The following is a 16,783-nucleotide window of genomic DNA, read 5'->3' as shown; positions in this document are numbered from 1 at the left end:
AGGCCTAGCTTTAGCACGATTTGGCCACATGATGCCACTGTTGTCTTAAAAAACTATCTGTGCGTCAACTATGCGATCTTGGCTTTGGCAAAAGAATTGTTGCACTAGACCAGGGGTGTCCAAACTCGGTCCTGGAGGGCCACTGTCCTACAAAGTTTAGCTCCAACCCCAATTAAACACACCTGTACCAGCTAATCAAGGTCTTTTTAGGCATACTAGAAACTTCCAGACAGGTGTTGAGGCAAGTAAGAGCTAAACTCTGCAGGACAGTGGCCCTCCAGGAGCAGGATTGGACACCCCTGCACTAGACTTTTGTTAAGATGTTAGTGAGTCTACAATCAATGTTAGTCCCGTTAAACTGGATAAGCATGTGGACAAAAACGGATAAGCATGTGGACAAAAACAAGATCTATCTATCTATCTATCTATCTATCTATCTATCTGTCTATCTGTCCGTCCGTCCGTCCGTCCGTCCGTCCGTCCGTCCGTCCGTCCGTCCGTCCGTCCGTCCGTGTCTAAAATACCCCGCCTCTCCAGGTTGTGACTCCACCCCCGGCCGCTGGTGGCGCTGCGGAGAGATGTCGCGCCATGTTACAATGTAACACTCAGCACTGCTGCTGCTTCTGCGGCTCCTACAATGTAACAGCAGCACCGTGAACGGAGACACAACTGAAAAAAGTCAGCGATCCTGATGAGCCGACCTCCGGAGTGGGAAATGCGTTTTTATTCTCCTGCGAGACCCCTTCCACCGCCCTAGTGGTCCGTTGACTGGATTGCAAAGTGTCGTCGCTGACTGGCTTTACAGGATTGAGTTTGTGGATTATTGGAACCGGAGGCCCCGTTGAGTTGAATGTGTGTGCTGGGCTGGAGTGGGTCAGTATGAGGCTGCTGTTGCTGCTGCTCTGAGCGGGCTCTCCGCTCCTCTGCCTTGGGTCTCTAACGAAATAACATTTACTTATAAAACTGGACACCCCTGGAGCAGTTTATGACGGTAAGAATCGGAATGTCACTTTGATGTTGCTAGGGAATTTCTGCACTAAAATGCTGCTTGCTTTCCTGTATATTCAAAAAACACATTTCAAGTGAATTCTTATATCATAATTATATCTTTTAGAGAAGAAAATAATTACATAGCCTACAAGGAATACTTTTTTTAGCATTTTATTTGTAAATGTTTTACCAGAAGGTCCAAGCAGCCTTTCCTTTAGCTGAAGACATTAAAAGCAGATTGAATTTTGTTGGCGGTTGTGCTGTATTTAACCAACACAATAGTGCTCTGTTGGGAGACGAACATGATCATTTATTCCAGTTGAGAGGATTATCCTAATTTAACTTCTCTCATTAAGAGCCAAACACTGATGATCCCGGTCATTGTTGAAAACAATTGGTACTTTCGAAGTCAAAGATTTGTTTGTGTCGTCACTCCCTTTTTTAATCAGAGTTATTTTATGTGTTTACATGTCAATGACGTCATCGTTTTTTGACAGTGTTTATGACTAGACGCATGTGACTGATTATTGCGACGTCACCTACACAGGTGAAAACCAGTTGTTCAGAATTCTTCCCTCATGAAGGCACGAGTAGATGGGTGGATGGATGTGTGTGTGTGTTTATATATTTCCAGGGTGATTGGGACACTTTTTTTATTTTACCATTGAGATGACTTAGAAAATGTGTCCCAATCAATCTGTCGATGTCTACTCCGGCACATCCCAAAGAATATAAGGTCTGAACTCAGTGGTGACAATTCATGTTTGAAAATGATTCTTCATGCTCCCTCCCAACCATTATTTCACTATTTGAGCCTGTTGAATCTTGACAGCGTCATCCTGGAATATGGCCATGGTGTCTTCCTACATGGTTGTTTAAGAAATTAAAATATATGCACTCCATCAGTTAGGGTTAGAAGAACTGTTGCCAAACATATTAGACTACAAGCTAGAAACATAACTACAAAAATGATCAAATTATAGACTCCTAAGCATTTGCCTACACACACACACCTGGGCAAAAAAGCCTAAAATGGCTAAACACTAAGGCTAATGGCTAAACCCTACTCCTGCTCAAATTGCAAAGACAACCAAGAAGTGGCCTGGTTTGGCCTGATCAGAGTCCAAATTTCAACCCTATAGTGAAAACCATTAAATATTTTGCCATTTTTGGCTTGACTGTTGGCCTTTTTTTGCCCTTGAGTATGTATGTATATGTATTGTTTGTATGTATGTATGTATGTATGTATGTATACACATGCACAATTTAAATATTTAGTCTCTTATGCCCACCAAGGCTGTTTTTATTTGATCTAAGATACAATAAAAACAGTAATATTGTGAAACGGTAATACTCCGGTCTTCAGTGTCACATAATCCTTCAGAAATCATTCTAATATGCTGAATTGGCTCTCAAGAAACATTTCTTATTATTATCAATGTGGAAAACAGTTGTGCTACTTAATATTTTTGTGGAAACCTTGATACATATTTTTCAGGATTCTAAAGTTACAAAGAATAGCATTCATTTGAATAGAAATCGATTGGTCTTTACTGTTACTTTTGATCAATTTAAGGTATCCTTTCTGAATAAGTGTTCAGAAAAATACTAACCCCATGTGCAAGGAGAATAGAAATATCTTCATGAATGGTCATGAACATTACATTTACATTACATCTCGTTGGGCTAAGTGGATGTTATGCAGGAGCAGTTCGGATGATTTCAGGGTGTCAGCTGTTAGGGGCGCGAGGGCTGCAGCAAGGGCCCTGGCAGGCATTTGTGTGCACCTGAGCCAAGGCCATGTGGAGCTGAATTGAGGGGCTTTGAAGAGGGGGTAACAGGAGGCAGGTGTTCAGACAGTTGGAACTGGCAGCACCTGCCCATCACAGTATGGGAAACCACATTGCCTGACCGAGCACATTGCAGTGTAAGTTCTGACCTCCTCAGAGCAACCCATGGCCAAGTTAAGCACCTTATTATGGGGATGTTTCATATAGGATCTTAACACTATGTACTCTCTCATACTGAGCTGTTATTTCATTTGGTAACACTCTATTTTGCAGTGTTCTTTATATGTTACATGTACGTACCATAGTAAAAAATGATGCATAATTACTTGCAACTAACCCTCAACCTAATCCTACCCTAACCCTATTGTAAGTACATGTAGTTAATTAATATTACTCAGTACTTAAATATATAATTACACTGTAACAATGACACCTTAAAATAAAGTGTAGCCTTTCATTTCAAGCTGAAGGGTCTTCCTTTCCTCAGTTTTCTTGTTGTATTAATTGCTGGCATCATTACTCCTGTCTTCAGTGTCACATGATCCTCCAGAAATAATTTTCATTTGGTGCTCAAGAAACATTTCTTCTTGTCAAAGTTGAAAACACGTGTACTACTTAATATTTTTGTGGAAACTGACCTATTTTCAGGATTATTTGATGAATAGAAAGCTTAAAAACTTGACACAACACACAAGGCAGATCAGCTGAGCCTGTAACAGACTTCTTTTCATCACCAACTGAGAATTTCAGTGTCTGACCCTCTTGAAGCGCCGTTGTTTCCGATTTAGATAATAATCTCTTTGTGGAAATGATTATCTGGTTTGTTATACTACTCAGTTACTTAGTACGAATCTTAAGAGAGATTATTGAGAGCTTTGAATGGACCAATGTTGTAGAGCACCTCCATGTACGCCAGCGGTCAAAGTGACTGAAGACATTTTGGTTGCAATCAATGCAGAAACGCCCATCAGATTTAGGAATTATCATGAGATCATCTAGGTACTGCACCTTCCACTGCCAGGTCAAATATATTCATCTCAGATCTGAGTCATAAAGAGATGGACCTGCAGGAAATACAGGCTTGTTTTGACGGATTTTCTCTGCTTGTTCTTTCCAATGAAAACTTCCTGTCTGAGAAGGTACGAGATGAATGACTGGCCTCGGTATCATGAATAGAGAGTGTTCTGTCAGCACTGTTGCGGTGACTGCTCATGTGGCACTCCAAAACGGATCACCAGCCAGGCAGCCACACATCGCGTGCGTTTCAGCAGATATGACAGAAGCAAATCACAGCTGTGTGTACAGTCCATCTGTCGCAGACTCAAAGGTGTTTTACAAGTGTAACGGTATGTTATTATAGCAGAGTGTTGTTTGTGTGAGGGAGGATTTATTCGATCATTTCCATTTCCTAGTTTTCCTGATGAAATGGCATATTCTTTCAAATCCACACCATAGATTTTGTTCATTATAAAACTCGGTGTCGCTTCCTTATGCTGTCACCAAACACGCGCTCGGCGCTGAGGAAATGAGTGTCACATTTTTGTGGTAAGTGCTCCAAAATTAAAAGGAAAAGCTATCATGAACTTCCTTTTTACTTGAAGATTTATATTACTGTGCGGACCGCAAATACAATTTCATATTTTGGAACTAATTTGACATTTACACTTATTAACGTTGAAAAGTTTGGGGTAAGTAAGATTTGTTTTTAAAAGAGCAGGGGTGCAGTAAATTTATCAAAAGTGACAGTAAAACATTTATAATGTTACAAGAGATATCTATTTCAAATGTTGTTTTGATCTTTCTATTCATCAAAAAATCCTGGAAAAAGTATCACAGTTTTCACAAAAATATTAAGCAACACTAGTGTTTTTAACATTGATAATAATGAGAAATGTTTCTTGAGCAAAAATCAACATATTAGAATGATTTCTGAAGGATCATGTGACACTGAAGACTGGAGTAATGACTGAAAATACTTTCAAAAGCATAAACTGCTTTAGTTATAAAAACTTTTTCTGTCTCATTTGTTAACATACATAAATTAACAGTGAGCACTGAGCAGTATATTTTTACAGCATTTAACAACTTAAAAAATGAAAAGTGAAAATGAAAAAGTTCTCACAGTGTGTTAGTTAATGTTATCAGATACGTTTGATTTTAATGTTTTAGTAAATGTTGAGACATTAAAGCTGTTCATTGTTAGTTTAACTAATGTTAAATGAAACCTCGAAGTGTTAACAAAATATCTTCGCGACCCCAAAGTTGGGAAAGGTGGTGTAATGCGGACATACAATAAAACACTAAGTTGAACTTGACCTTAAAAAAAGAAAGAAAACAAAACATAATAAGTATTAGTGTTATTAAAATGTCCCTTCTGCCCCAAAAGATATGATTTATGATAAAAACCTGTGGAGATTCTCTACTGCATTTTTTCACTGTCTTCTCTTGTCTGTCTGCAACTAAACTCAGACAGACAAAAATAGACGACCTCCTTTTTTCCCTCCATTTTTAATGTAAGGCTCATGACACATCTCAAAGAGACAATGAGATGTTTAAGCATTAATGAGTAATGTTCTTGTGTTTTGACGGAAAGAGGAAGAGTCATTTGAAAAAAATTCCACTGCACTGGAGTGTGTCTATATCTGTACATCTGTATTACCCCTTCAATTGAACAGCCTGTTCCCTATGTTTGGGCCACTTGTGCATGAAATATTTTCACAAGACATTCACATTATGCTTTTGATGTGTGCACATAACTATTCAGAGACTGGCGTTTGCAAAATTATGAGTTAAATGCCAAAGATGAAATGCCTTAGATTAGAACCATAAGCTATCTATCTATAACTAACCATATATTGGACCCTCTGTATTTGGGTCCTTTTTACACTTAAGATGCATTTTGGTCAATCGGCTCACAAGTAGATGAGGAAGACACATTTCCCGTTTACACTTGGTGTTTTAATTCCACTTTTGACCACTTCTGTCCTGCTTTCTTCAAAATGTTTCATTTTTTCACATCTTTCGATCTAATGGAATAAATAAGCTCATGCAATTTACATATGAGCGCGCCTGGAGACGATGGTAAAACATACCAAGCATCTTACGTTTCTGCTCTGATAGCTGCGAGACCACGCCGAACGTGGTGAATCTGTGTAAGAAATAAGGAGTGGATAGAAAACATTGTGCTTGGTACATTTTCGTCTTCAAACCAAACTTGGGTCTTCAGCCGGAAAGGTTAAAATCCTCTCTGGTTAGCTCGCTTCCCATAATGTTTACGCATTAAGTCAGTAGGTGGTCTTTTGTGGCTATTCGAAAAGATTCGACCACATGATCTATGAAAGCAATCAAATACGTTTTCAACTACCTCTAGAAGTGGTCGAAAGTGGACAATCTCAAAACGTTTACACCCCGTTGACACCTCTGTTTAGTGTCATCCACTTGTGATCCAGTCGACCAAAATGCATCTTAATGCCAGGCGTAAACAGGGCCCGAGTGGATTAGATGTTAAAAGTTAGTTAAGTGTTTTTTTTTTATAGACCTTTTTTCATATAGGATGTTTGAAGTGGTGTTTTTCAAATCTGGAGTGAGTGGAAACTAATTTTAATTACAGTGCTATGAACTTAGCTTTTTGGGGTTTAACTACTTGTAGTTAATTTGAATGTGGGAAACTGATTTCAGATGCTTCTACCAGACAGGCTGAAACTCTTAGGAAGCAACTTTGCAGCTCAGAGTAAACCTGTTTTGATGGGTCCACTGCTTCTTAGCTTTACATTTCAAATTTTTCCAGTGTTGCTGCATTGGGATACTCAAACAAACAGAGCCCACAGTGTTTACGCTTTGGCGAGGATATCAACCTACTAATGGCTTTACTTGTAGCTGTCTCTGCATATTAAACTGGAATTTGAATTTAAAATATTTCACACCTTTAACCTCACGGAACTGACATTGCATTCTTGTTCGATTCTTTTCTGTGCGGTATGCTTGAATGAACATAGGCTAACAGGTACCATGGCTTTTTGGACAAATTACCATTTTAATACCTAAGTATTCTTGTTAAACCATACAAATACAATATTTTGAAGTAGGGATGCACCGATACATATCTTAATCTCTGATGGTTCTTTTCATATCATGTTCAATAACTGATTAATGGCTGATGTTAAAATTCTGTACAATTTTGTGTAAATAAATTTACCGTAATACACTGAAACCTAAAATCAATCTTTTTAATTGATACTTTTAATTTGTGTAAATGAATTTAAATACCTTATCTAAGGTATTTAATCTAATGTTAATTTAGTCATCAGAACATTATAATGTATGGTATACAAATTATATATTCATTTTGAGATTCTTAATATTACATTTAACTGTTATTTATAAAATGTTATTAAAGATGGACTTTTAAGTGAACATTAATTCACAGCAAAGGTAATCTAATTGAGATCTTCACTTGCCTTTCAATTCAATTATGATTCATAGGGTAACGACAAATACAACACAAGAAAGAAAGAAACAAATTAAATTTAACAGTGCTTTACTTTTTTATTTTACATTTGTAGAATGTGAGTACTCGCCAAGACAGATATTTTTAAATCATTCTGCAAGAATCTGACCTTTCAAGCACAATATTCACTTAATTTGGGATCGCACTGTGTCTGAGTAATACTCAAAAAAAAAAAAAGGTTCTATATGGCACCAAAAATGGTTCTTGGCTCGTAATCATAGGGGAACCTTTTTAAGTGCTGTATAGCACCAATTTTGGTGCTTCAGTGGTTCTTCAGCGGTTCTTCGGCCGAAGAACCACTGAAGCACCAAAATTGGCACTTAAAAAGGTTCTCCTATGATTACGAGCTAAGAACCATTTTTGGTGCCATGTATAGAACCTTTTTTTTTTTTTTAGAGTGTAGTCCTTTTTAATATCAACACGTCCTGCACTTTCTCTCATTCATGCCTGTTCTTTTGGTAAAAACTGACATCCAAAATATCAGACGATAATGCTTTTAATTAAGTCTATAGTAAAAGTACTTTATTTACAGTACAGCAGTACATTAATATGTATGATGGGCCTATTTAATTACATTTTTAAAAAATCAATTATTTTGTTTTTATGTATTGATGCAGAATCCTTCAGCATCACAATGCATTGATAAACAAATATATTCCTTAAGCTCTATAATCTCAATGTTAATATAGTGGAAATGAGCATGCACAATTAAATATTCAATATCGACCAATACGGTACTGATATATTGTGCATCCCTATAGTGGTACTGCCACAGTACTTTTTCATTGTTGTTCCTGACATTTACAAAGAAGCTCTTGTTGTAGTATACACTAAAATTCATAATACCTAAAGTGTTTTCCCTTAAAATTCCACACTGTCCAAGCTGTGTTTCGTTTCCTTCATCCACATTCAAACTGTTTTTGAAGCAGAGTGGTTGGAAAAATCACTCTTTTCCTTTTTTACTTCCTCCAGTCATTGCAGTTGAGGTTGCTGTGCCAAATGTAGCCAGAGGCTGCAAAAATGTCAGGTTCAGAGATTGGCTGGGTTGTGCTTGTAAGATCTGGTTACACACTGACTCCTGTAGACCTAGTTTGAAAGTGTGTATACTCACCTGAGTCAGGATGTACGCCCACTTCCCCTCCCCACATGCCAGAGAACACACTCGCAGCACATTGCGCTGTTTATGTGGGCTGCTATTGGCCGCTCGCTGTAGAGAAAAGGTCTGTGTTTGTTCTCCCAAAATGGGATTCAAACCAACTGTGAGCTAACGTGCATGGCAAATATAACCGCTTTATCCTTTATTAGTTATTGAATATTCTAAATGCGTTTTTTTTTCCAATTCTGTGTGTCTGTGTGCTGCATTGTTGTAAATGTCTTTTAGAGTTTTGCTGTGTAACCTTAAACCTTAAGATTTAGACTGAGTGAGCTATTTTGCTAGCAGTAATTCTGAATGATGTCTGCATAATGCCCACATTTATACCAGAATTACTAATCATAAGTAGAATAAGTGTTAAAGAGGATGAAGTATACCTGAAACTGTTAGCTGAATACTGTATTAATGCAGCAAGTTGCTAGGCAACTGTAATCAGGCTACATTTAAGCTAATTAACTATATTGGCCGCTTACTGTTTCATGCTGGTTACACAATTGTTTTAAACCATTATTTATATATGCATGTATGTATGCATGCATGTATTTATGTATGCATGCATGCATGCATGTAGCTTAATGCATTTTTTTATCAACACTTGAATATGGCCAAGTTTCGTAAAAAAGCAACATTTTGAACAAACAGCTGAGAAAATAGTTTTTTTTTCAAAGACTACAACACGCATAAGCAATGCTTTTATCGCCTGTTTCTGCTGTTTTGTGCATGTGTTTTGATCCAGAAATGTTGTACTCTTTCAGAAGATGCATAATAGCGCCCCCTGCCGTATAACAGTGAAAACACGGAACGCCAGAAAATTCTGTCAATGGTGGGCAGCTAACTTTCTAACATTTTAAGTTTCAAGGGCTCTTGTTATTTTGTCGTTTTTTTTGGGTAACACTTTACAGTAAGCTCCCATTAGTTAATGCGAGCAATTTGTTTAAACTAGGTGTATGCAATATCCCGATTTTAGATTGCGAACAATTAGAATGTCTCCACAACATTCTGCCTTTGAGGAGAGATCGTAGTATCGTGCTACAGTGCTCTTTCAGTTGCAGTTCTGGCACCCCATCTCTCACTGATTTGACATAAGCTTTTTGTGTCTTATTGCACTTAAGTGTTACTTAAAGGTTTACATAAACAGTAGGGCTGCTCAATATATTGAAATTATCGAAATATCGCAAATGTACATATCGCAATATGCAAATCGCAACGGCACCCAATATATGAATGATTTTAATAGGCTACTTAAACATTGTGAAAAGTGTACGTTTAGGTCGACGCATATAGCAGAGAATAGACTGGGCACACGACTGTTACTTATGTGACTTGCTTGACATTAAAAAGACTTCTTAAACGTAATAATTTGAACAACTCCAACTCCTTGGAGTCTTGCGCTGTCTGCTGTCTGAAACACACACCGAAATGTGCGTAAAAGCCGCCTCTCTGAAATCGTGTGATCCCTTCAGTTCTGTTTCATGCCTTGTTACACGAAATGTCAAATACACACACAGTAATGTCAAAATGGCTGTCTTGATGAGTATTCATGTAAACACAGTCGGTTATGCTTTAAGTGAACGATATCAGTTGGGGAAAGAAACCGAATGCATGTCAACAGGATCTGTGCATTAGGTCTTAAAGTGACAGCCTGCTCATACAGTAAACCTGCCGCTGTCTGTCAAACAACAAAAGAAAAATGAGAAAATCACTGTGCTCTTGGCTGAATAAACATGTAGCTTTATTATGTATCAGTGTATATTTAATTCATGTGAAGACTACTGTTTTTAGTTCTTATTTTTAATAACAAAGATAAATTAAAATAAGAAAAAAAATCGTCCACCCAGGTTGATATTATACCAAGTCAAGCAGTCAAGTAAAGCATTACATTTTTTGTTTGTTTACATTGATGTTAAAATTATATTGTCAGATTTGTGACATTCAGTTTTGCTAAAACACTGCTGGTCACTTTCAGAAGTTGTAGCAATGCTTTCTTTTCCCAGAAAGAATGTGCAACACACAAATGGTATCATTCTCAGTTTTTAAATATTTTTTTTAAATACAATTTAAATAGATTTTATACACTTAAAGCAATATCGCATCGCATATTGAATATCGCATTATTTAACAAGGATATCGCATATCACATTTTTCTTCAATATCGCACAGCCCTAATAAACAGTCCTTTATATCTTAAGTGAATCTAAAGAGTGAATGCCATTTATATTTGAAAAAAAGTTGAAATATTTTTGCTATATCATCCACCCCTAGTTTATACAGTATTTGTTAACATTAATAAAAACTTCTTTGATCAAGTTGTATACTTCATCTAATACAGTTGTTAGTTTATCTTTGGTTAGTTCAGCACTGGTCCATTAAATAATATTACCATACAACTTTTGATTTTAATAATGTATTTTTAAATGTTAAAATTAACATTAACTAAGGTTAAATGATTTAGTACGGTTTTCAATTTTTTCTTCATGTTAACTAATATAGTTAACTCATTTTAACAAATTAAACCTTATTTTAACGTGTTACACTTTTTTCTAACATATTTATGTAATTAATTTTTATCTTTCTTGCATCTACTTTACCATACAGTCACATTTTAACACTTCTATTGCTGCCTTCCAAATTTTCTTTATGCTTTTTCTAGTTGATTTATTATAATTATTAGAATGTATTACATTATACATTACATTTATCACAATTATCATATTGATTTTGCCACTTTTTTTTAATAAAACAATCTCCAAAGCTTTATTTTTGTTTCGTCTTAGCCTCCTTGCTTTATTCAGCAATGCATGGTTTTTGCAATGACATTATTATAGTGAACTAATCCAATTTGTGCCTCTTTGAGTCACAATTTCATCTGTAGAGATGCTGCAGGCTAATGGACTGAGTAACATGTGAGTTTTCTGAGTCATCTGTATTCTAAGAAAGATGAATGGAAGGAGATGTGACGTGGGGATTTCCAACATGCAATACATCCCTGCAAAGGGCTCAAGGCTCAAGTTGACCGTGTAGTACATGCAGCATCTATCGATCTGGCCGTCCCTCGCCTGGGGACGTATAATGAATACAGAACATTTGACTTGAGCCAGCCGCCTTCTCAGCTGTAGTCTTCATATAAAGTGCTCGAGCCTCTTCTACCATCTCCAGCCCAGGGGGAGGCTTTCTTTCCTCTAATGAAGTGAGGCAGATTTGTTTACAGGATATTGATCGCTGTGGTAGTCATCCTTTTATTCAAGTAGTTCTGTGTTCCTAGTGAGTGGTTGTGTCTCGGCGGAGAGGCCGGATGCAGAAGTGGAAACATGCAGAGTCTGTGTGTCCAGAAACTCACAGCGTGATTAGAGTGGACAAACCCTCAGCAGTTAAACCTGCTACTGTAGGCAGTGCAGAGTTGACTGGAATGTGCAGCTTTAATCAAAAATGTGTTTCTTTTTCAATGTTGAGTCTAGGCTCATGGGAATTAAGAAGCTTGTTAGTGTAGCCTTTTGCCATGCCTTGCAATATTTTGTACCTGAGAACTACACAAAAATATTTTAGTGTAAGCTGCTAACAGTAATTTTACCTGATTTTGATAATTTGCTATTGCCCACTATTCACATCTTCCAATGAAAAACAACATTTAAAGTAATTATTTTAATTGTAAAATACTGTCTCAGTTTAATATGCAGAGACTACTTTAAATGAGATAATTGTAGGTTCATTTCCAGAAAATTTATACTGTGACTGTTTTGCGCTTTAAAAACATTGCTCGACATTTGGCTCACTATGCTTGTTAATGATGTTGTAGAGTTATTTAAATTAGAGATGCACAGATATTTTGGCTTTGTGTTTTGTTACTTTTAAAATGAAGCAAAGTCTGTTGTTTTGGTACGCTTTTAAGGGTTAGTTCACCCAAAAATGAAAATTATCCCATAATTTACTCCCCCTCAAGCCATCCTTGGTGTAAATTACTTCACATATATTAAAACACGTGGAGTTATATTAAAAAATATCCTGACTCTTCCAAGTTTTATAATAGGAGTGAATAGTAATTTGAAGCCCAAAAAAGCGCATCCATCCATTAAAATAATCCATGCGGCTCCAGGCAGGGTGTTAATAAAGGCCTTCTGAAGCGAAGCATTGTGTTTTTCTAAGAAAAATATCCATATTTATAGCATAAACCATACTCACTGGCTTCTGGTAACTGCTGTACGCGAGTCTAGTTCCGGCGGAAGAGTGAACTTTGCCCCAACGTATTGACGAACACGGAAGCACAGAGGATAGAGCAAAACAAAACACAGGTCAGATTAGAAGTCTAAAGCTAAATTTTTTTAAAGGGAAATTTCAGAGGAGCTTGAGTTTGTTGCCCAGCCCTATTTGTTTGAACTGCCAGAGGCGTCAATTCTCACCTAAGCTAATGGTACTCCTACATTCTACATCATATGATCGGGAACTGATCGTCTCATCTCCTCTTTACTACTAGTTACAGCATGAAATTAACATGGGTGAACACCAGAAGGTATGTTGAAGATACATTACAACTGAAAAGTCTCATGTGATAGTTCAATCAATGTTACAACCGGAGGAAAAAACGTCAACAAAACAGCGTGTAGGCTATACAGTGTCACTAAACGTTACATTTACCTGAAAAAAGCTATTCAATGTCCATAAACTCATTAGTTAGCTAGAAAAATAACTCTAGAGAGAAGCATTTCGTAAAATATATGCATTGCATTCACTGTATTACATATTCAGTATATTTTTACGTAGGTCTTCATTATTTAATCGATGTTTGAATGCTAATTATTACAGTTTATTGTCATATAAATGTTCATATTTCACCAACGAACTGGAATATAAACTGAGTGATCTTGAGATGAGTAGTCATCCAATTTGACTCTCATATGCTGATGTAATATATTTTATAAACTTGACAGGTGATTTTTATGAAAAGTAGTTGATTACCATCTTCCCAGTTGTTTAAAAGATCAAGACAATTATCGAATTTAATAAGATGTTGTTTAATTGTCCAATTAAAGATGTGATTTTATTACCCCTAGCAGATTTTTACTATATTATTTTGCAGGAGGTTGTACAATTGAATGCAGGGAAGGTCTTAATAAGAATTACACACCAAAAATTTAAACCAGACAGATGGAATGAAAAAATGTAATTGAAAAACAGCCAATCATGGAATAAATAATTTACATACAAGGTTTTATGTTTAAGTGAATTGGTATATTATGATGGTATATTATAGACTCTCAGTAGTTTGTTTGCATGTCAGAAACTTGCACCGTTGCAGCCAAATGAGTTTTTGCATTCATATGCTGTAATTTGCGAGTTAAATGCTTGTTCCGTAGAGCTGAGTTATGCTGAATGTAATGGAAGCCTATTCAAGCACGCTCATGTGGTTAGGTGATGTCCCCTGAGGGAACAGGCATATAAAGGTTAGCTTGCATAGGAGGATCGAGCTACACTGAGGACACCTGGGCTTCGTAGATGCTGCCATGCTTGCTGACCTTTGCGCTTAGTTTGTGTGCTTTGAATGCATTAAAGCGAATGTTTTTGGAATAGATTGTAGTAAACCATTAAGGCGACTTTTTGTTTACACCTTTATAAGTCCCTCAGCTGCTAGTTTGGCAGGACGACACAAAGAGAACATTGCTCGTGTCCTGAGTTTGTAAACTGTTTAGTAGTTTGCCCTTTTACTCTCCTGTTTCTTTATTATTGACTTCCAGCAGGGCACATGCAAGCTGTTTCATTCAAATACCATACTTCATTCTTAAATCATTATTCAATAAACATTAATGTCTGCAATGGACAGTTTCTCTCTAGATTTGTTTTAAATGCAGAGGCAGCTGGCAAGTGAGGTACCTTATCATCAGCAAGGTGACTTCAGACGTTTTTCATTATAACTGTGTGCAAGACTCATGCAAGGTGCACTCATTCTTGATGGTCTGTTTGGCTAAAATGCATGCCTCATGCAGTTCTAGACTGTCTAGTATTTTCACAAAATGATTAGTTTATAAGCATTAATTTTACATTATCCGTCTTGTTCGTGTGACATGCAAAAATGCCCCTAAAAAATTAGGAATTTCTATTGAGTTGTTGTATGTATTTTATTTTAAAATGCTTATATTTTATCTATATGCATTTAGTAGTGTTTCCCTTTTTTCCACAAATGAATGCCCAGAAATCCCTGTGAGGTACCTTAAAGGTCAGAGATATTTTTCTGTGACCTTTGCGTGACTGTAGATCTATGAATGAACATGAGACGGGTTTAGAAGTCTCGGTGGATCTGTGGATGATGGCCTGATGGTTGTGACCCATGGACATGTCAGAATGCTGAAGTGAAAGCGCTTCCACATGGCTGATCGTACACACAAACTGCTTTATTCACCTGAATAGAGCACAACAGATCTCCCAAGATAAGGCAATCTGAGAAGCGTGGACAAAATATATATTGATAATTTAATCTCTTAAAGGTTAAAACCACACTATGAAAGTTTTCCCCCTTAGTTTATCCGCTTATTAAAAATGATAACAAAGGCGTAGCTTGATGAGGCTGTGAATGAGTGTGGAATCTTGGGAGTTGTTGTCCATGTCCACAACTGATGGAAAGCAATCCAACAGGACTCAAGCAGAAATCATTGTATTAAAGTTGTATTAATGTTACTGTGGTATGAAGCAGGGCAAGATGGAGAGCCTGGGACATTTTACTTTGCTGTTTTTATATGCCTCAGTCAGCCGCTGTAGTTTCTTTCTTTTTTTTGTTTGTTTATTTTACAATTAAATTTATGTCCGCCTCCTCCTTCCCTGGTATTAAACTTTGTTACAGTTCATTTTGATCACTTAAATTCAGATTATTTTATTTCATTCTAGTGGAACAGCCACAGGTGCTGAATTACTACTCCCTTTATTTGACAAATTAAAATTGTGCGGTAACACAGCGCTGTTTACTTGGTCAAAACAATTATACTAAAAGTACATTTGAGTGTGTTGAAAGTTATGTTATAGCATTACTCTGACTGGTATGAGACACTAAACGATGCTAGATCGATATTAAAAGATGGATTTTGTGTTGCTAAATGGAATGCAATTTTAATTTTTAAAATGTATTGTATGGTGTAAAATGCTGTATTACTGTTACTACAAATAAAGCTCTTTCTGCTTTGTCAGCCACTTGTCAGACAAAATGGTGTTGTCTCTCTGGGGTACAAACATGTTACTTGCGGTAAATCAAGAAAACAAGAGATTCAAACAATAGGACTAACCATATATAACAATGATTAGTTTTCTGTTGATAAATGTATCCAAACAGTTGCTCACCTGTCTAATAAAACATAATATATTAAAGCGTCTTTGGTGTTTTCATGGTTGAAGTAAAATCAGTGAAATCAAGGGTAATGCAGATACGAGGTCACTGACGGGCAACGTAGTTACGCGGCCCATAACACTGGTTAAAATAGCTGATTTCTCTGGATTTAAACATTGTTGGAAACATTTGGGATAATGTCAGCACACAAGTAGCACAGTGCACAAAACATATAACATTCTTGTGGTTTTTGGATATTGTAATCCAAATATCTTGCATATTGTGCCTTTTTTAATTTGGAAAGAAAATCCAGTGTATTATTTTGAGTCCAAATTCAGGTCTGTATAAAAGGTAAATGGCCTCCTAAACTTTAAGATAAAACTGAACCTTAAACAATGTGATTGTATCAATTGTATTTCTGTGTATGTATGTGAAGTACCTCTTCTTTGAATCCATCCTATCCTCTATGTCCCCATTTGCTGTTACTTTTAGCAGGAAAGCTGCGTAAGAACCCCTAAGGAAATGGATATATTTAGGCACAATGTAGGCTGTACATAAAAATATCAGTTTGTCATGTGTGCATTTAAGTCGGAGTCTGAATCAGCCTTGTAAATGCACAGTTTAACAGTTTAGTTTTGTACAGTTTAGCCAGTACAACATTGCCTGTTGTAATTATATATTTATAGTAATAACTATTCCTGTTTTTTAATTAATTACTAACCCAACCTGATGCTAATTTTATGTTATACTGGAATTGCACAACCTTAAATAGATTTTTTTGTGTGTTACAGACTCTGGTTGGACCGTAATGACCACACGCTTCCGGTTGCCTCCAGGCAGATCCTACAATGTCCGGGCGACGGAGCTGGCACGCGACAGGCAGCGCACCGAGGTGGTCTGCAACGTTCTTCTTTTGGATAACACTGTCCAGCCTTTTAAAGTCAATGTAAGTAATGTGAATGAAATAATGATGTGTTAAAAGTCTACCATCACCGTTTTTCAACCCACTTTGTATTGTTACAATGTCGGTATACATGTAA

The 16,783-nt window shown here is 36.7% G+C and overlaps 1 protein-coding gene across 2 annotated transcripts in view; it reads left to right on the top strand.

Annotated features, from left to right (window-relative positions):
* Positions 1-564: 564 nt before the first annotated feature.
* The window catches only part of ptpn4a (protein tyrosine phosphatase non-receptor type 4a), a 61,589-nt gene continuing 45,370 nt past the window's right edge, over positions 565-16,783 (top strand). The window contains exons 1-2 of one of the 2 annotated variants that reach the window (XM_079821594.1): positions 565-991; positions 16,535-16,689. In XM_079821594.1, coding sequence (XP_079677720.1) covers positions 16,552-16,689 — 138 coding nt within the window. In that variant the 5' untranslated portion in view covers positions 565-991; positions 16,535-16,551. The remainder of the gene's footprint in view (positions 992-16,534; positions 16,690-16,783) is intronic. The other variant, XM_079821595.1, reaches the window with a different exon arrangement.

This window comes from Gobio gobio (genome assembly GCF_949357685.1).
Source record: "Gobio gobio genome assembly, chromosome: 7".
NCBI classification, from domain to species: domain Eukaryota; kingdom Metazoa; phylum Chordata; class Actinopteri; order Cypriniformes; family Gobionidae; genus Gobio; species Gobio gobio.
Note: the sequence above shows the minus strand (reverse complement) of the source record. Positions and strands in the feature narration are given on the sequence as shown.